General features: G+C 31.3%; 1 protein-coding gene across 6 annotated transcripts; it reads right to left on the bottom strand.

Moving 5' to 3' along the window:
* Positions 1-4339: 4339 nt before the first annotated feature.
* Elp4 (Elongator complex protein 4) lies at positions 4340-18991 on the bottom strand. 6 transcript variants are annotated; one of them, XM_074139191.1, is made up of 9 exons: positions 11033-11353; positions 10833-10954; positions 10495-10746; positions 10221-10256; positions 10026-10141; positions 9539-9749; positions 7452-7699; positions 7171-7377; positions 4340-4506 (listed from the first exon to the last, which is right to left on the bottom strand). In XM_074139191.1, exons 4-9 carry the CDS (start codon positions 10246-10248, stop codon positions 4414-4416), a joined length of 903 nt encoding a protein of 300 aa, XP_073995292.1. In that variant the 5' UTR covers positions 10249-10256; positions 10495-10746; positions 10833-10954; positions 11033-11353; the 3' UTR covers positions 4340-4413. The 6 variants fall into 6 exon arrangements, 3 of the variants coding, with proteins under 3 accessions (XP_073995292.1, XP_073995291.1, XP_073995290.1); XM_074139190.1 differs by lacking the exon at positions 10495-10746 and having other exon boundaries at positions 11033-11352; XM_074139189.1 differs by lacking the exons at positions 10495-10746; positions 10833-10954 and having other exon boundaries at positions 11033-11342.
* Between the last annotated feature and the right edge of the window lie 1593 nt (positions 18992-20584).

Below are 20584 nucleotides of genomic sequence, written 5' to 3' on the forward strand. Positions count from 1 at the left end.
CGCATCCTCCGTCTGATTGTCTGCACATGTCTTCTTGGACTCACACAACCCTTCAACGCATTTGACAAGAAATAAATTAATAATATAGAAGGCAAGAATATGTGTAAGATAACTTTGATTATTATTTAATTTTTTGCCAGAGAAAGTTGATAGGATAAATTAAAAAGTTACTTCCTATCAGTAGTGGGGGGCTTAGCCCGTATCTGTTATTCGAGGACCCTCCTAAAAAATCGTAATCGAGGGAAGGAACGCTGCAAAATGTTGTGATGTAAGAAACTGGATAAACTCAATGTTATATTTACTCCTTGCCACAATTTAAAGTTGAAAAGTTAAGTGCTGATTATACAACAAAAGGTACACAAATCAGCAAGTACCCAACATTTCATTCATACTTCAGCTCGTAATTTCAGCCATTTAGAAAAGTTCGTAAAAGCTTATGTGTTTTATTCAAATTTTATAACAAGAACATCATTTAAGTAATTTTACTGCATTAAATTTTCGTTAATATTGGCCATGTTAATACACAAAATATTTGTTCTGTAAAGAGCAAACACACCATTTAACTTGTTATTGGAAGTATTAAACTATTGACTTATAAAGAGTATAATTAAGTTATTCTGCTCTTACATCTACTAAAGGGAAATACTGCAATTGTTCAAATTATCGATGCGTGAACTGATTTTCATTAATGAATTGCCATTCAATTAGAAATTTATTGTACATATGGCTTTTAGGGTCTCGATGACGTATATTTAAGAAGGGCGTTTGACCTCCCTTAAGAAGGCCCCCTATTAAACTATAATTAAATAATAACTCTGTAAATCTTTGCCATCTTTTAATAAAACTTGCCAGGAAGAAGTGGCACGGGAATTGTTGCTACAGCACCATATTGGCAGTTTGGTTTATCTTTGTTCTTTAAGGGAGAAGTATTGTAAACGCATTTTAATTTTTTACAATAATTCCTCTTAAGAGTTAGAAATTTCTTATCTACAAAAAAAAGTTCAAATTGAATAACATTCCATTCATGAGAATCAGTTCACGAGTTAATAATTTGAAATTGCAGTATTTCCCCTTAGAAAGAGCAGGATAACTTAATGACACACTTTAATGTCAAAGCTCAAATCACTTTTTCCTGACAAACTTTATCAATATTGGGCTAAGATTTACTTAGTTATTAGTGACTCCGTTTCTAATGATGCGCAGTGTGGAGACCACTAAAATGCAAATCTACATACAATTTTGAATCAAGTGACACTTCATTCTTTAAAATCGGTTCATGCGTCAATAATTTGAAACGATTACATTACTTCCCGTTAGTAGGTGTAAGAGTAAGACAGCAATTTAATGTTATGCAGGAGAGACTAAACCTCATCATTTTACCAAATTTTATCAAAATCGGGATAAGATTTATAGTTATAATAAAAGTAATAAATGTTTAAAAGGGAGCCATAACTTTAGAAATAATCGATAAAGCTATTCTTCAGAAAATTCTAATCCTTCAAAAGTTTATTCTGAATGATGCGTATTTGGTTTACAGATTTTCTTAACATTTAGAATAAGCAAAAATTTCAATATAACTTGAAATTGTGTAGACGGCGGAATAGTAACTAGCTCTGGAGAATATTTTAAAGAAAGCTTACGAGTTAATATCCTCCAAGAACTCCACTAAAACAATTTTCTTAAGAAAACGTTTCGGATAAAAGTGGAAAGTATTTCGGGTAATTACGCTTGGTTATAAGAAAATTGCTAGAATTATGGAGGAATGGTACCGTAAATGCTACCTTAGATGCATAGTGTAAGAAAACTTGTTAAGTTATAGGGTATAAAGTACAATGTTATTGGTATGAACATGCAGAGTGAGACAAATTTTTAGAGTAGTGATACCAAGTTTCTGGAAAGATGATAGAAACTCAAAATTAAAGTTCCTCCTTACCATCTTTGCCACCTTTGTAACTCTAAATTCAGATTCGGTTTTATCCATGTTTAATTCAAGCTCAGTTCACTCTCTATAAACCGAACATCAAGACTATCCCGATTAGCTAAGTACGATCTAACATTTATTTGCCAATTTTCGTTAGGATTGGGATATTTTTGTGTGCATATCCCTAATGACAGTTGAAGAGAACTTTTGGATTATCCTTCAATTTTCAATTTTATGTTTTTTAGTTTAATTATTTAAATTAATTTATGAATTAGACCGCAGTCCACTCTTTTGTTAGCAATTTCGCTAACATTTTCTTTTCTGCCTCCATTCTGAGCATTTTCTTTACATAAATCCAAATTTAAACTCTACACACTACACTTAGTAGTTAGAGAAAGTATTATGATAAACCAAACATAATGTATTAGAAGAGAAAATTGTTCAGGCCGAGGATTAGAATGCCACCTTCTGACTGTTTATCTACTCTGCGGATTAGGTCGTAGGCTAATTAGGACCATTATGCAAGGTGATAAGATGTTTGAGGATTGTTTGGTTGCTAATGTGAGTGACTATGTGAGGGGTAATGTATCTATGTTGAGATGTTGACGGCGGCACAGAGTTGCGTCTGGTCGTCTCTAGTTGTTTACCAGCGCGGCCACAGTCGGCGCCACTAGCTACTGCTCCTTGTAATTTCATCCACTCACACCCTCATGCTCAATTATTTCCCCAAACTCTTTCTGCCTTGTCCAACATTTCAAATAGAGTTTTTAATGGAAATATCTTTTTAAGATCTCCTGAGTACGAAAACGTGGCGTTTTTATGTATTGGTCATTTTCTATAATTAATCATAGCGAAGGGGATAACGAAGGTTTTTATTTTAATAACAAATCACTGCCGTATTTTACTTTTAAAATACAGTTCAATCAAACTTCAAATTGATTCAATAAATACAACACATAAACGCCTTTTTTAAAAAACAACAAAATCACGAACCTTCCAAAAGGAATGTTCTCTTACATACTAACATATATCTAAGCATTAACTCTTCCATTAGCACCTCCAACCAAAAAACCATCCGAAACTTAGCAACCTTAAAAAAAAAACTCTCAGTCTACTATTTAAAACATAAGAACGTCCTCAACTAATACTTGATAATAACTACCTACATTCAAGGGATTTCTCACGCTAGCATCCTTTATTCCGTTCCTTCTTCTCATATTCTATTCTTCTGTTTCCCTCATCAATATGCCTAAAACTAGTTTGGTGCAATTCGGCTACCAAGTGGGACTTTCCTGGATTACTTTAATTAATTACGATGGAAAGTAGATATCCATCACATTGCATTCCCTCTGAAAAGAAGTCTTTCTTCTGGTGAAACATCATCTCACTGGGATTTCCCATGCAAAAATATCGTAAAATTTATATATATTCCTCTTGATGACTATTTAAATTAGATATCAAATATTAATTATGTCACAAGTTAATTATAATGTCCCCATTATATGCGAGAAAAGTACTTTAATACCTTTAATTTTTTCCCCCCCATTCGATATATTTTCGATTACGGTTCCGTTTTTATAGAAATTCTATTAAGACAGCATTGTGAAAACTCCATTTAATTCAGCCAAGTTGCAAAAGATCAAATTTTGATTTTTCAAAGTCTACTTCAAAAGGTATTCTCTCTTAGCAGTATCAGATGAAATTCCCCTTTACTGAGAAGACAGTAGTTGTTCGTAAATATGAAGGTATCTATAAAACTATTTCATTTAAATAATCAAAACTTGAGCGTTCTGATGTAAGTCTCTTCTACTATTACAATTCTTCATAGCTCTACTACCAGTTCGGTGCATTAATTTATTAAAAAAACCCACTTTTTCTATGAAAATTCTGCCATATTTAAAAATGTAAATATACATACATATTTTACACTACAATGACGAGAGAAACCATAAAATTTTGACTGTTCAAAACTATTTTAACTAAGTATTTCTGAATGAAATTTGCATATTCTTACAATTCAACAAAACCTACTGAAGGGAAAATAGCAAAAAATAAGGAGTATTTGTATTAATTGACCAATTAATATTAATCAACATTTGTGTTGCCATTAAGATCGAAGCTATGTATACTCGTATCTGATTTGTAAAATCTCTTGTAGCACATATATGAAAGATATTTTGCTACACATACGTAGAAAAGGAACTTTTATTTCTTCAATATAGGTCATTTTTGGCTTCATCATAGTTATTATTCTCATAGGCTATAATAAACATATAGTAAATAACAAGATGGCGACTTCAATGTTTCATTCACTTTAAATAATAGTTTATAGCAGTCCATTTTATTCCTATTAAAGTTACAAGTTTTTAAGTGCACCCTTCGATAAAATTGATGGTATTACAATAATATACAAATAAGGAATCGTAATGTAAAAGATTTATTTATTACGATAAATTTACAATGATATCATTCCAGCTTTTCAAGAAGTAGAATCAAAAGTCCATGTTCTTTGTTTGATAGCAAACTGTCTTGGTTTGCTTTTCTCTCTGGGTAGACTTAGCATCTTCTGGTGGTAATCTCAGTTTCTACAACACAGCACAAATTCAACACGAATATTTATTTTTCTGCCTGCATTTGTATTAAGTTTAATTCACAATCAAGTTAAAAACAACCAAGAAAACATCAAAACGTAAACTTTGAAAGTTTTTTTTTTTAGGACTTTTTTGAGTTTCCCTCAACCAAAGTTTCTTTTCATTTCAGCATTAATACTCCGTATGTAAATATTGCCAGTCCAAATTATGTAAACAATTGTTTGTTTTTCTATTTTCCGCTAATAAATAATCTCTTATGAGAAATAAAGAACTCAAGTCAGTTTATAGAGTTCATTATAGAAGTTTGGGAACTGATTGGGATCAGGTTATGAAATTGGAAAATATTTAACAAATCTGCGTCCACGCTTCATTCATAAAAGTAGGATATCGCGAGCTTAAAACTATAGCTAATAGGCATCGTTTTGGCCTCCCTCAAAAATAATATCATATCCCAAAAAAGCTGTGTTGGATGTAATACGAGTTACTCGTATACCATAAAAATATGATACCAAAACAGCAGGTGTGCTAAATCAAGACTCCCAAGTAGTTCACAATACTTTAAAAAGACTAAGATTAGACGGTCCCGTTTCTCGAAAAAGCCTTTCACGAGTAAGAAGAATGAAGGAAAACACCTGAAATTCGCAAGGGAATATGAGAATAAACCCCACAGTTTCTGGGAAACTGTAATCTCCTCGGGTGAAAGCAAGTTTAATGTATAAGATAAAAAAAGTATGGAGGAAACGAGAGGAACACAAAAGAGAAAACAATGCCACCTGTAAAGTATGGGATGGAATGGGATGCGCTAATGTGGGGATGATGGCGCAAGATGGAGTAAGTAAACTAATGGGATAATCGATCAGTGTCTGTACTTTTATCTTTTGGAAAGAAATTTAAAGATCAGAGCTATAAAACTTGGTACTGAAGGGACTCGTACCAAGGGCTTGCTTTCAGCAGGATAACGGTCCTAAGCACATGGCAAGGATGACAGGAATGGCTGCTATATAATGCACCAGACAGATCCAAAAACCACCCCAGTCGCTAGACTTAAATCTTAGAAAACATATTGGAAGGAACATTTAAAAAATAAATGTTAAAAACAAGAATAAAAACAACAAAGCTTAAGAGAACTTTTAGGTGAGTAGTGGAATATTTCTCCCGTCATTACAAAGAATTTAGTTGGATCCTTGAAACATCGCTTATTAGCTGTGTTAAGAAATAAAGGAGATCCAACAGATTACTAAAAAATGTTTTCTTGCTTTAAAGGGAGTTCGAAAACTTTTGACTCTCAATTGACCTCATTAAACAATTGCATTTAATAATATTAACAACATTAATATTTATATTGAATTGCATGCATTAATATTTATATTTTTTAATTATTGTAATTTATCCCCAGATCTTTTGCCCATTTATTTATTATTTATTATAATATTATGTACATGTATTTTAATATAAAATAGATAAAGACATGCATATTTTTAGGATAGGCAATTATCGTTTTACAAATTATTTGATTATAAAACTTTACAATTAAAGAAATTATTAAAATACTTTACTAATTATTTAATAAAATTTAATTAGATAATCTCAATTAAAGGTTCTAGACTTAAGGGGTAGCTAGATAATTTCCAGTTTTATTAATAATTTTAAATGAATATGTTTTAATTGCCAGCTTTCGCCCTAGCCACTAGGTACCACATATTTTAAATACGTAGAATGATTATCAAAATATAAATTAATAAAATTAAAAATTATTACTACAAGTTATTAGTTATACCTCTACACCTCAAGGTAGATGAGGTGGGGACTAAGTAAGTTATTAGTTAATAACTATAGTATGTCCTATATCCTTAAGCAAGATCTATTATAAGGTTAATGAATCATTGGAAAACATTGCCAAATTGAAGTTCAAAACCCCACTTCATCAAAGCCCGATGTGCTACATGAAGTAATCACTCTCACAGCAAGAACGAAAACAACTACTAAATGTTGAAATAAAGTATTTTATTTTTTGTGTGTGTTCTAAATTATGTAAACTCGCCTTTTTGTTTCTTACGATTTCATCCAATTCATTCAAATTTATTGAATGAGTTTTAATGGAAATGGAGTGCTCCAAAATAGAAAAAAATTAATACATTTTATTATTATTTAATTTTCTCTCGCTAAAAGATGGTAAGATTGTCAGAAAATTGGCGGCCTTTTTCTTTATTCATAGCATCACAACCTTTTTCTTAAAGAACGTGTCTTCATTCAACGGCCATCCTTTCCGTGGATTATTACTTTCTCATACTAGCCAATGGAAATATTTCCATCATAAAAATTTCATCAGAGATAATTAAGTAAAACTCTTTTTTATATTCTGATCATAAGAAATTACTTACATAGCATCATAAGACCTAGTATTGTTAAATGTTATAGCGTTACAAAAAGTGAACTTGACGAAATGGACTTTAGTTACTTAATAATAAATGATGATGTCGGTACAGTTGAACGTTTAATCAAATGCGTGTTACGGGATTATCATCCATGTTTTATACATATCTATCTCAATAATGAAACAACAATTTCCATTACCTCTTGGATTTTCGCCATCATGGAATTGAGATAATTCAGACTTATGTAAATTAAACTAACAGGCCTAGAATAGAAAGACAATACCTCAATCAATAGTTTCTTAACACTCAATCTGAAGGCCCAATCATCGGGATCTTTCATTAGAGGGCAAAGTGAATTCAAAGTGCACATCTTGTTAAACCTGATATATCCATCCAACTCCTTAAATAACGGATTATTATCAGTTCCAAAAGATTCTAATTCAATAATAGAATCACACAGTTGTTCGCATCGAGAAATTATTTCGGAATCCTGAAATAAACGTTAAAATCAATTCAGAAATTAGTACTAGCTGCCGCCACCGATTAAATATTAAAGGTGCTTACCTGAATCAAATGTTTTGGAAATGTAACAACAGCAACAGAACGAGAGTGATGCAACATTCCACGTAAACTGTACAAAAATCGAGGTAGTTGCCTTTGAGGCTGTTTCCAAAATAATGATCCCAAGCGATGTATACCAATGCGTAATACGGCTTTACTCTGCTTCTTTGGTGTTTGATAGTTTAAATTTTGGCCACAAATTAATTTTTTATAAATAAAATCCAGCAAATGCACATAGGTTTCAGGATTTTCTAAAAGAGAAAAGCTAAATTTCATTAGAAAACAACGTATCTTATTCACGAATGTGCAAAATCCAAAAAAAAAGCTAATTCATTTCTATCACTCACAATTTTTATTTATCATAAAAAAAAATAAAAAAAAAAACCCTAATAGGAAAATTTTCATTTCATTAGATCAAAATAATGCCCTCACTTAAATGTTTTACTCAATGCTTAAATTTTCAAGAAAAACTTGCTTATATGTATGATTTTATGGTTGTCTTCTTTAATTTCTAATTACATACGACACCCAAAATGCAAACAATAAATAAGGGAAGGGATTAATCAGTGGTCAGCGTATACTGGATTCGAACGTGGAGATTCCGGATCGAATCCAACTACTGGTCTTTACTTTTCCTCTTAAAAGCTTCCTACAGCTGACGGTCCAGTGATGGATAGTGTTGTCTGTATAGAAAGAACAATGTTCGGAGACCGGCAATGCTAGAAAAAGATCCGGGCGGAGTGACCTCAGTTGTTTTCGCGCCTTAAATTAAAAGAAAAAAAAATACAATAAGAAAAAGAGAGCGGCGGCGGGTTAAGCTCAATCAGCTTACTGGATTCCCAAGCAGAGCTCCCTGTTTAAATCCAGCTAATAGAAAATAGTACTTCTTACAGCTCACGGTCTGATGTTGGACTATATTTTCTCTAACGAGAGAAATCTGGCCGGAAGCCGGAGTGTAGTGAAAAAAAGCCCTAGTGTCAATGATCTCAGATTTTGAATAAGACAAAAATTTAAACGAGAACCACTATTTACTTATCGAGATAAGTTTTATTTATTTTTATTTTTTCAGTTTACTTCAAGTCCTCTCAATCATACAGGGTGAACCAGTAAGTAATGTCCATAGGCCTACTGTGTGTAGTACATCTAAAGTGGAGTTCAATGACGAATTGGCCAACTTCATATTTTCCACTGTTCTTGAATGATGTCACAATATTTTTTCTCTAAAAACATTACTTTTTTGCGATAAAAGTGTTATTACTCAGAAAGTTTTAGTCCGAATTCGAATCTGATAATACGGTTAGAAAGACAGATAAATTTTCTAAAAATTGATACCATTTCGAAGCATAAAACATTCTCCCAACAGCCTCAATCTTCTTCCGGATACTGGAAAAATAAAAGTAATCGAAATGTTTAAGAAAACTCATTAGGCCTTTATGTGATCATTATCAGACCTAGGTGCTGGCACTTTTTATCAAAGTTTCCTTGACTAATAGGCTTCCTAATGGTATATCATTTTCCAGGATTCCTTTTATCTTCGAATGAGAAATCAAGTTTGTTTTGCAAGAAAACGTGTTCACGAGCACACAACAATGTTAGTTTATCAAGTTGTTTAATTCATTGAAAACTCTTTTAGATGAACTAGTAGTTAATTTTTAATGTAGGCTGTCTTAAAATACGGAAGTCAAAGGTTTCAAATTGAACTTTAAACATTTAATTCTGATCTCTCTGAAATATTTGACAAAATGTTAGGAAATATTTTAAACAAGTACTTAAACAAAAATTCATATAATTTGTATTTACTCCAAATTCAATTTCACACACAATTGCTCTGTTGAAAAAGATAAAAATGTGAATAAGCCTTAACAAACCTTTGAACCCACTAACAGATCACCTTTATATCGGAATTAGGTATTAACTAGTAAAACTTGGAATCTTACAAATAAACTTCCCTGATCTGTTAGACTTGGTCTTTCAAAATTTTCTATTGTACCCTATTTGAAACTAAGCAAATTAACTTTCGCTTATAAGAATAGCACTTGTTTAAAATATTTCCTTACATGATAGGATTTAATTTAATTAGAATTTATTACCTTTAGACGACCAGTAATGTGGCACTGAAGATTGTACTATCTCTTCTGGTATGGTACCTCTGAAAGAAAAGCTATCACTACTAGATTTTGTTCCGTCTAAAGTGGATGTTGCAGGACTATTTTCATACCGCCAGGCTATCTGTAAGGGACCAGTGGGGACTTGTCTGGTGATGCTCACTTCTTTCCTTGTTTTTTGTGGCAGTTTTCTCATCTATCACAAAATTGAGTTAAATCAGAAAAGCCCTTTCCATTGTGTGAACATATTTTTTAGAACAAGAGAGGTTATCTTTCTTTTATGTTTCAAAGCCTGATTCCTTTCAAGATTTATTACAGTTTGTAATTTATAGCTAAATTTAGGAAATAAATCAATATATATTTGGGCATAATGACTAGGGGTTAAGAACCTTTATATATAAATAAATAAATATATATAGGTATAGGCATATACATAGGTATAAATATATATACCTATCTGAGCGATATTTACAAATGATCGTGGGGATGTGTCGCAGCTAGCTAGCAGTACTTCATCTTCCCTTACAATGCCTTGAGCCAAGAATACTTTAAGCAACATATCTGAATAAGTACCTAATTCATCTTCGCCTGTAAATTAAGTATATATATATTAAAATTAGGTATACAAATCAAAATAATGAATATGAATTTATTTACTTTTACTTACTTAACAGTATTAGCGAGCCTATGAGCATTCCACCTCCTATACAGAAAGATGATACGTTGATTCTGATTTATTAAAGCTAATTCATGTATAAAATAATAGAGAACAAAACACAGAATAAACAAAACCTTTTTTTTATTATTATTACTTTTGGTTTAACCAAAAACGTTTATATAATAAGTGAACTATCAGCCAATTAGAAAAATTGATTACGAGATGCCCTTTTATTTTTTGTTTTTACTTTTTTTAGTTTCATTTCTTCTTGTAACATTTTTACCTGGATCCTGTCTCACAGAACATCAAGACAGTTTTTCAGAGTCTGAAGCATTAAGAATATTCGAATCCAGTTGATCACAAAAAAAAGGTCATAACCACTATACTGTATGAGTTATTTAATGGTTCCGGAATATCTAATAATGGCTTTTATATTCCATTCTCGTTTGCACTAGGAATAAATTTTTCAAGAATAATAAGAATTTATTCTTGAAAAATTTATTCCTAATAAGAATTTAGGAGCGTCTATTCCTTCCTATAAAGTAATAAAATAAAAAAATATATATAATTCAATAAAAAGTACAATTCTATTTTTTATGCGATAAAAGGCGGTTAAGTGACCTGATTAATTCCGAGTTAATAGACAATTTCCAAACTAGAGTAAGTACCGAATAACTCAATGGATTTTTCAGAGATTTTCCAAAATGCCTTCTTAATTCGTAGAAGTATTATTTATACGTTTCCTACAAGTCGAAAATTTAGTAAAAGACAGTCAGACAGACATCAGATTTTATTTATAAACAAAAGTGTATTCAACTAACCTAGAACAGCATCTAACTGTGGGATACCTGAAGCGATTGTCTCGTGTGGTTTTAAACCAATAAAAGAGGAATCAAAATTCATTCCTGTCCCTTATAAAAATTCTTAATTTGTATAATCACTTCTCTTCCCTTACATCACTTGCCACTGTTAATTGAGTACTGAACCTCAGTCCCTTCTTGTAGAAAACACAGTTGGACAAATCCATAAGGTTATAAATATGAAATACTTGTCCTAATACTGAAACGGAAGATCGATACTTGGCATGTTAATAAGTGAATCGATACTAGTAGGCGAATTAATTGTTGTTACTTAATTGTTGTAATTAGAAAGATCATTGGGAGGGGTGTGTAATATAGAATTAATAGCAAGAGTATAAAATGTTCAATTTGGAAGAGAGATCATTGAATGCTGAACAATATAGGAGGTTTCAAATTTGAAATATTTGAAAACCTCCAAAATTTAACCTTCCATTTCTCATTAACAATTATTACTAAAACATTCCCACTTACATAAGTTATAGAACTAACTTTTCTCTACAATTTGGTAAAGAGATCATAGAATTTTGAACAATACGAACGCAGATATAGAGGTTTTATATCTCTATCGAGTAGTTTTCGAGATATTTCAATTCAAATTTTTTACTTTATAAAACGGAAACCAACTTTAACACTAAATATCTCGTTTTCTGCTCATTAGATTTTTGCTATATTTTCACGATTATAAACAATAGCAGTCTCCATATAAAAGTAAAATATAAAGAAAATCTATTGAGTAGTTTTCGAGACATTTCATGTTAAAATTTTCACTTTATAAAACGGAAACAAACATTAACACTAAATATCTTGATTTCTGCTCGATAGATTTTTACTAAAATTTACACGATTATAGACAATAGTAGTCTCCATATAAAAGTAAAATGTAAAGAAAATCTATCGAGTAGTTTTCGAGACATTTGAAGTTAAATTTTCACTTTATAGAACGGAAACAAACTTTAACACTAAATATCTCGTTTTCTGCTCATTAGATTTTTACTATATTTTCACGATTATAGACAATAGCAGTCTCCATATAAAAGTAAAATATAAAGAAAATCTATTGAGTAGTTTTCGAGATATTTCATGTTAAAATTATCACTTTATAGAACGGAAACAAACATTAACACTAAATATCTCGTTTTCTGCGCGATGGATTTTTAATATATTTTACACGATTATAGACAATAGTAGTCTCCATAAACAAGTAACATATAAAGAAAATCTATTGAGTAGTTTTCGAGATATTTCATGTTAAAATTTTCACTTTATAGAACGGAAACAAACTTTAACACTAAATATCTCGTTTTCTGCACATTAGATTTTTGCTATATTTTCACGATTATAGACAATAGCAGTCTCCATATAAAAGTAAAATATAAAGAAAATCTATTGAGTATTTTTCGAGTTATTACATGTTAAAATTTTCACTTTATAGAACGGAAACAAACTTTAACACTAAATATCTCGTTTTCTGCTCGATAGATTTTTACTATATTTTAGACGATTATAGAAAATAGTAGTCTCCATAAACAAGTAACATATAAAGAAAATCTATCGAGTAGTTTTCGAGTTATTTGAAGTTAAAATTTTTACTTTATAGAACGGAAACAAACTTTAACACTAAATATCTCGTTTTCTGCTCGATAGATTTTTACTATATTTTACACGATTATAGACAATAGAAGTCTCCATATAAAAGTAAAATGTAAAGAATATCTATCGAGTTGTTTTCGAGATATTTCAATTCAAAATTTTCACTTTATAAAACGCAAACAAACTTTACCACTAAATATCTCGTTTTCTGCTAGATAGATTTTTATTAAAATTTACACGATTATAGACAATAGTAGTCTCCATGTACATGTAAAATATAAACCAAATCTATCAAGCAGTTAACGAGATAATTGAAGTTAAAATTATCATTTTATAAAACGGAAACAAAATTTAACACATTATATCTTGTTATCTGCTTGATAGATTTTTACTATATTTTAGACGATTATAGACAATAGCAGTCTCCATATAAAAGTAAAATGTAAAGAAAATCTATCGAGTAGTTTTCGAAACATTTGAAGTTAAAGTTTTCACTTTATAGAACGGAAACAAACTTTAACACTAAATATCTCGTTTTCTGATCATAAGATTTTTACTATATTTTACACGATTATAGACAATAGTAGTCTCCATAAACAAGTAACATATAATCAAAATCTATTGAGTAGTTTTCGAGATATTTCATGTTAAAATTTTCACTTTATAGAACGGAAACAAACGTTAACACTAAATATCTTGTTTTCTGCTTGATAGATTTTTACTAAAATTTACACGATTATAGACAATAGTAGTCTCCATATAAAAGTAAAATGTAAAGAAAATCTATCGAGTAGTTTTCGAGACATTTGAAGTTAAAGTTTTCACTTTATAGAACGGAAACAAACTTTAACACTAAATATCTCGTTTTCTGCTCATTAGATTTTTGCTATATTTTCACGATTATAAACAATAGCAGTCTCTATATAAAAGTAAAATATAAAGAAAATCTATTGAGTAGTTTTCGAGACATTTCATTTTAAAATTTTCACTTTATAAAACGGAAACAAACATTAACACTAAATATCTTGATTTCTGCTCGATAGATTTTTACTAAAATTTACACGATTATAGACAATAGTAGTCTCCATATAAAAGTAAAATGTAAAGAAAATCTATCGAGTAGTTTTCGAGACATTTGAAGTTAAATTTTCACTTTTGTAGTACTAAAATGGTAGCTCAACAACAACAAAATAACAAAAACCAAAACACAATATTTATTTTATCTTTTACAACACAACATAAACATAACATTGATCGCAAGCAATCGCCATAAGACACATAAGACGCCAACTTGACTTTTTCTAGCGCGCACACCAGCGCTCCACATGGCATTATTATTATTTACTACTACATCTCGTCCAACCTGACGATTGAGCGACCCGATCAATCAACCTTTAACTAACATAGTGGAAGATAATTGGAAAATACATTTCTTTTGCCTTAAATGAAAGATAATCATAAATTATTGTTGACAAATAATCTTAAAACTTAATCATAAAAACGGTGCAAACTTGTTCTTGAGCAGTACTCATAAACTAAAGTATAATAACATTAATTAAAAATGATACATAAATAATACATTAAAACAATAACCACAAAATGACATAATATTGAACATAGCAGAAGTCTATGCTAATTCACAACTCATAAAATTTGTGGCAATCATCACATAAGTGTCAAGTTTTATTAAAATGATTAACTAATTGTCAGTTAAAAAATCAAAATCCATGCCAGAGTTCGAACTTTCTTGCCATGGTCGCATTCTACCTGATTCAAAGACTCCTTCAAACGGTATGCCAGTAATTTGGTAACCGTCCACGTCCGCTATCACGTACCTATCATTGGGTAACACTTTCTTGACCTCGTACGGCCCCCTATACTTTGGTAATAATTTTTTGTTAATGCCCGGTGTTACGTCCGTATTAACTATCATAACATAGTCACCTTCTTTATACCTCCTAGGTGCTTTATGCCGTGCATCAAAGAGTTCTTTATTATGTGCTTGCGTACCCCCGATTGCTTTAGCAGCGGAGTCCCTAATTTCAACTAAGTTTCTATTCTTATCACTTTCATCTAAGTAAAATTTCAACGCGTCTAGTATTTCCCCTTGTTGATCCACACCAAACAGTAATCTACTAGGAGTATTTTTAATAGATCTGCAGAAGGTATTATTAAACGCGAATTCTACACGATCTAAAACAGTGTCCCATTTATGTAGCTCAGGCGTAATTTTAGCTAGAACTGGCGTAATATCGCGATTAAATCTCTCTATTTGCCCATTGGCTCTAGGGGTACCAGTAGCTATTAGGATATGTTGAATCCCCCTCTTCTCTAAGAATTCCTCAAACAAATTGGAGGTAAAGCCAGTTCCTCGATCAGAAATTAATTTAATTGGTTGACTATAATGTCTAAAGTAGTTCGTTAAATGTTTAATCGCTTCCTTACTATTGGTAGTTTTGCAAGGGTATAGTTTGATAAATTTCGTAAACCCGCAAACTACTTCGAATATGTATTTAAATCCCGCGGATGTTTTTTGCAAGGGCCCGTAATGATCTATATGTAGATGACTAAATGGAACATTCCCTTTATCAATACTATGCAGTTCCCCTTCACGCTTACCAGAGTTGGGTGAATAGACAATACATTTAAGGCAATTCCTAACGTAATTTTTGATTTTGTCTTTCATGTGTGGGAACCAGTAAGATCTTGTTATTAACTCAATTACTTTGTCAACACCGAAATGTCCCATTTCATCATGATAAATCTTAATAACACTATTCTCCATACTTTCAGGCACGAAAAATAAAATCTTTTTATCTTTCTTTCTATAGACTAAGCCGTTATTTAATTCAAACTTATTATGTTCGTTGTGTTCTAAATAATCTCTTATCTTGATAATAGCTTTATCTTGAGACTGCTGGAAAGCTAAATTTTGCTCCAACGTGTTCTCATGCAGTACTAAAACATTCTGGCATCTGCTTAAGGCATCAACGTGACCCATACCCTTCCCAGACCTATGAACTATTTGATAATTATAGTTTTGCAGCATTAGTGCCCATCTAGCTATTCTTGGACAGATGTCTTTTTATCTAAGGTCAATTTCAAACTTTGACAGTCTGTAAAAATTTTAAAGGGTATTCCAAAAAGATAAATGTGAAATCGTTTTATAGAATATATCAAACACAGACATTCTAGCTTTTTTCTGCATCACTAGTACGCTTACTGAAATAAGCAACGGGATGAAATTTCCCATCGTCACCTTGTCGCTGCATAAGTACCGACCCAAATCCTAGAGAGCTGGCATCACAATGTAGCTGGGTCTCAGCGGTGGGTGAATAAATAGACAAAACAGGAGGTGTCACTAGAAGTTTTTTAAGATTATTAAAACATTTTATATGTTCTGCATTAAATTTGAATTCGATCCCTTTCTTAATAAGATCATATAAAGGAGAGGCTAAAATTGAAAAATTGGGTACGAACCTTCTAAAATAACTAATCAACCCCAAGTAACTATGTAGCTCCTTTGAGTTCCGTGGAACTGGATAGTTAGATATCGCATCAATATGTTCACTGCAAGGAGAGATCCCATTTGCATCTACAGAATACCCAAGGTAATTTATACTGGTCATCAGGAACACACACTTGTCCAGACGTAATTCCAGCTTATTATCCGCCAGTAAACCTAAAACATCTTTAAGAATTGTCAAATGGTTATCAATTGTTTCCGTCGCAATCAAAATATCATCGAGAAAAACGCACACTTTTGAATCGAGAATGAGATATTTGAATATTTGATTAATAAACCTAGCGAAAATTGCTGGGCTATTGCACCACCCAAACGGCATTCGCAAATACTCGTACTGTCCTAGCGGGGTGATAAACGAAGTGTATTTAACGGACTTTTCAGCTACCCTAATCTGATGAAACGCACTCTTAAGATCGAGTTTAGAAAAATATTTCTTTCCTTGGAGCCTATCCAATTGGTCATCGATTAATGGGAGCGGAAATCTATCTTTAATCGTGACTTTATTTAGTTCTCTGTAGTCAACGCATAACCTTAACTCCCCCGTTTTTTTCCGAACAAGTACAATAGGCGAAGCGTAAGGGGATCTGCTCTCACGAATAATTCCCCTCGACAACAGATCATCAAGTTTTTGAAGTTCAATTTTCTCCGTATATGCTAACCTTCTCGGACTGAAATTAAACGGTTTGTGACCAGGCACTAATTCGATTTCTACCTCTGGATGAATGACTGACTTGTTATTCGCGGTATTATCGGCACCTAAATAATTTTTAATAAGTTTTTCTACAGAGAGCTTATTCTCTATGCTTAGATTCTGATTCAAAATAATTTCTTTTTCACTCGTTACTACGTTATTATTTATTAGCATTAAAGCTTGCACGTTCGAGTCATAACTTTCATCTTTAATATCTAAATTATGTTTACTAGCGACAATACTAACGGTATCAGAAAACGTTATGCATATTTGTTTATTTGAGATGAAGTCTCTACCTAAAAGGCAACTACAAGGAATTGCATTATTATTAACAACATAAAAATTAATATCTAAAAATATATTACATGAATTTAAAAATACTTTTGTACAAAATATACCTATAATGCTTAATTTGGACTTATTTATACCTTCGTACTGCTTAATATTGGATGGGGCGACTAGAATTCTGTCAGACTCCACCATGTCATTCCTAATTAATGAAATGCATGATCCGGAATCTATAACAGCTTCTACTTCACTCTGTACTCGGCTTCCATCTATCACCAAAGAAGTATAATATGGCGGCAGTGGAGGTTTTTCTGCCACAATGCCCACCACCTTAGAAGTTGAGGCTGCAACGGATGTTCCTGCTGAGCGCTTTCTGTTCGGGCAACTGTTTTGTAGGTGGCCCTTTTCTCCACAGGTGTAGCAAGAGCCCCTTTCCCGCCTAGGACGAGGACATTCTGCTGCTCGGTGACCCTCGCCATTGCAGTTGTAGCACTTGTTGTTCTGCGTAAATTTAGATGCCTTGCTACCCTCAGTTTTGAAAGTCAGAGCGGAAGGTTTCTGTTTATTTTCCAATTTCTCTCTTATGCTTTCATAAATAATTATCTTGTCTTTAAGTTCCTTTAAACTTTTGGCCTCATACAACGTAATTTTATTGTTAACCGCATCTGGTATTCCGTCTACAATATACTGGATTAACGCCTTCGGTTCCACTGACCCTCTGGATGCCATTTCTCTCATGGTAAAATAATATTGTTGCAGACTTTCATTTTTCTTAGCCCGTCTCTCACTAAGAAGGCGGTGCAAATCTGCACTACTTATACGGTGAGAAAACTCCTCCAACAGAGCAGCTTTTAATTTATTAAAAGTACACAATCCCTTTTCACTTTGTACGAACAATTTTGCTAAACCTGTCAAAGAACGCTTTGCAAAAACTAGCTTCTGTATGTCACTCCATTCCATTATATCAGATAATTCTTCGAAATCCGAGGCCCAAGCTTCGATGGAATAGTCATTTTCGCCGCTAAATGAACGTATGGAATCTTGCACATCGCGAAAAGACATTACAAATTTATTGGCCTTCTCTTTTCTAGTGGTCATAACCTCTGCATCAACATATTCGTTATAACTCTTTCCTTCTGCCTCACTATCGGAATCTTCTTCCACCTTACTTCTAGGCGCTAGTAGTGCTAAATCGATAAAGCAATCCAATAATGTAATAGTCATATCATCGAAATCATCTTCACATTCCAAATTTAGTAAAGCACAAATCTTGTACAGTTCACTTATTTTCAAATTTACTTTAATCCAACTAAATTTATCTTTATAGCTCTCAGAATCTTTTAAGAAATTAAAACCTGTAAATTCTTTAATTCTTTTCCTCTTATTCCTATTACCTTCTTCAGAAAAAATAAATTTATGGAAACTTACAATAGTTGAAAGTGCAGCATTACTAATGTTGGCCGCTATTGCCTGATAATCTCCTAATTTACTCATTTCTTTTTTTAAAGATAAACTAAAGAACTATTCTAACAAAACAAATGTCTAATTATTACTAAAAAAAATATTTTAAACAGTTTAAATTAACCACTTAACCTCACCTCACTATCACCAAAAATTGTTTGTCTTTTATTTATAGTTTATTTATTGTGAACCCCACACCTGAGAATTGTAGTACTAAAATGGTAGCTCAACAACAACAAAATAACAAAAACCAAAACACAATATTTATTTTATCTTTTACAACACAACATAAACATAACATTGACACTAAATATCTTGTTTTCTGCTAGATAGATTTTTACTATATTTTACACGATTATAGACAATAGTAGTCTCCATAAACAAGTAACATATAAAGAAAATCTATTGAGTAGTTTTCGAGATATTTCATGTTAAAATTTTCACTTTATAAAACGGAAACAAACATTAACACTAAATATCTTGTTTTCTGCTAGATAGATTTTTACTATATTTTACACGATTATAGACAATAGTAGTCTCCATAAACAAGTAACATATAAAGAAAATCTATTGAGTAGTTTTCGAGATATTTCATGTTAAAATTTTCACTTTATAGAACGGAAACAATCTTTAACACTAAATATCTCGTTTTCTGCTCGATAGATTTTTACTATATTTTATACGATTATAGACAATAGTAGTCTCCATAAACAAGTAACATATAATCAAAATCTATTGAGTAGTTTTCGAGATATTTCATGTTAAAATTTTCACTTTATAGAACGGAAACAAACATTAACACTAAATATCTCGTTTTCTGCTCGATAGATTTTTACTATATTTTACACGATTATAGACAATAGTAGTCTCCATAAACAAGTAACATATAATCAAAATCTATTGAGTAGTTTTCGAGATATTTCATGTTAAAATTTTCACTTTATAGAACGGAAACAAACATTAACACTAAATATCTCGTTTTCTGCTCGATAGATTCTTACTATATTTTACACGATTATAGATAATAGTAGTCTCCATATACAGGTAAAATATTAACAAAATCTATTGAGTAGTTTTCGAGATATTTCATGTTAAAATTTTCACTTTATAGAACGGAAACAAACATTAACACTAAATATCTCGTTTTCTGCTCGATAGATTTTTACTATATTTTACACGATTATAGATAATAGTAGTCTCCATATACAGGTAAAATTTTAACATAATCTATTGAGTAGTTTTCGAGATATATCATGTTAAAATTTTCACTTTATAGAACGGAAACAAACATTAACACTAAATAGCTTGTTTTCTGCTAGATAGATTTTTACTATATTTTACACGATTATAGACAATAGTAGTCTCCATATAAAAGTAAAATGTAAAGAAAATCTAACGAGTAGTTTTCGAGATATTTCATGTTAAAATTTTCATTTTATAGAACGGAAACAAACATTAACACAAAATATCTCGTTTTCTGCTTGATAGATTTTTACTATATTTTACACGATTATAGACAATAGTAGTCTCCATATAAAAGTAAAATGTAAAGAAAATCTATCGAGTAGTTTTCGAGACATTTGAAATTAAAATTTTCACTTTATAAAACGGAAACAAACATTAACACTAAATATCTTGTTTTCTGCTTGATAGATTTTTACTATATTTTACACGATTACAGACAATAGTAGTCTCCATATACAAGTAAAATATTAACAAAATCTATTGAGTAGTTTTCGAGATATTTCATGTTAAAATTTTCACTTTATAGAATGGAAACAAACATTAAAACAAAATATCTTGTTTTCTGCTTGATAGATTTTTACTATATTTTACACGATTATAGACAATAGTAGTCTCCATATAAAAGTAAAATGTAAAGAAAATCTATCGAGTAGTTTTCGAGACATTTGAAGTTAAAATTTTCACTTTATAAAACGGAAACAAATATTAACAC

The sequence above is a fragment of the Rhodnius prolixus genome, unplaced genomic scaffold (assembly GCF_049639745.1).
Source record: "Rhodnius prolixus isolate KJV_2025 unplaced genomic scaffold, Rpr scaffold_23, whole genome shotgun sequence".
Lineage (NCBI taxonomy): Eukaryota > Metazoa > Arthropoda > Insecta > Hemiptera > Reduviidae > Rhodnius > Rhodnius prolixus.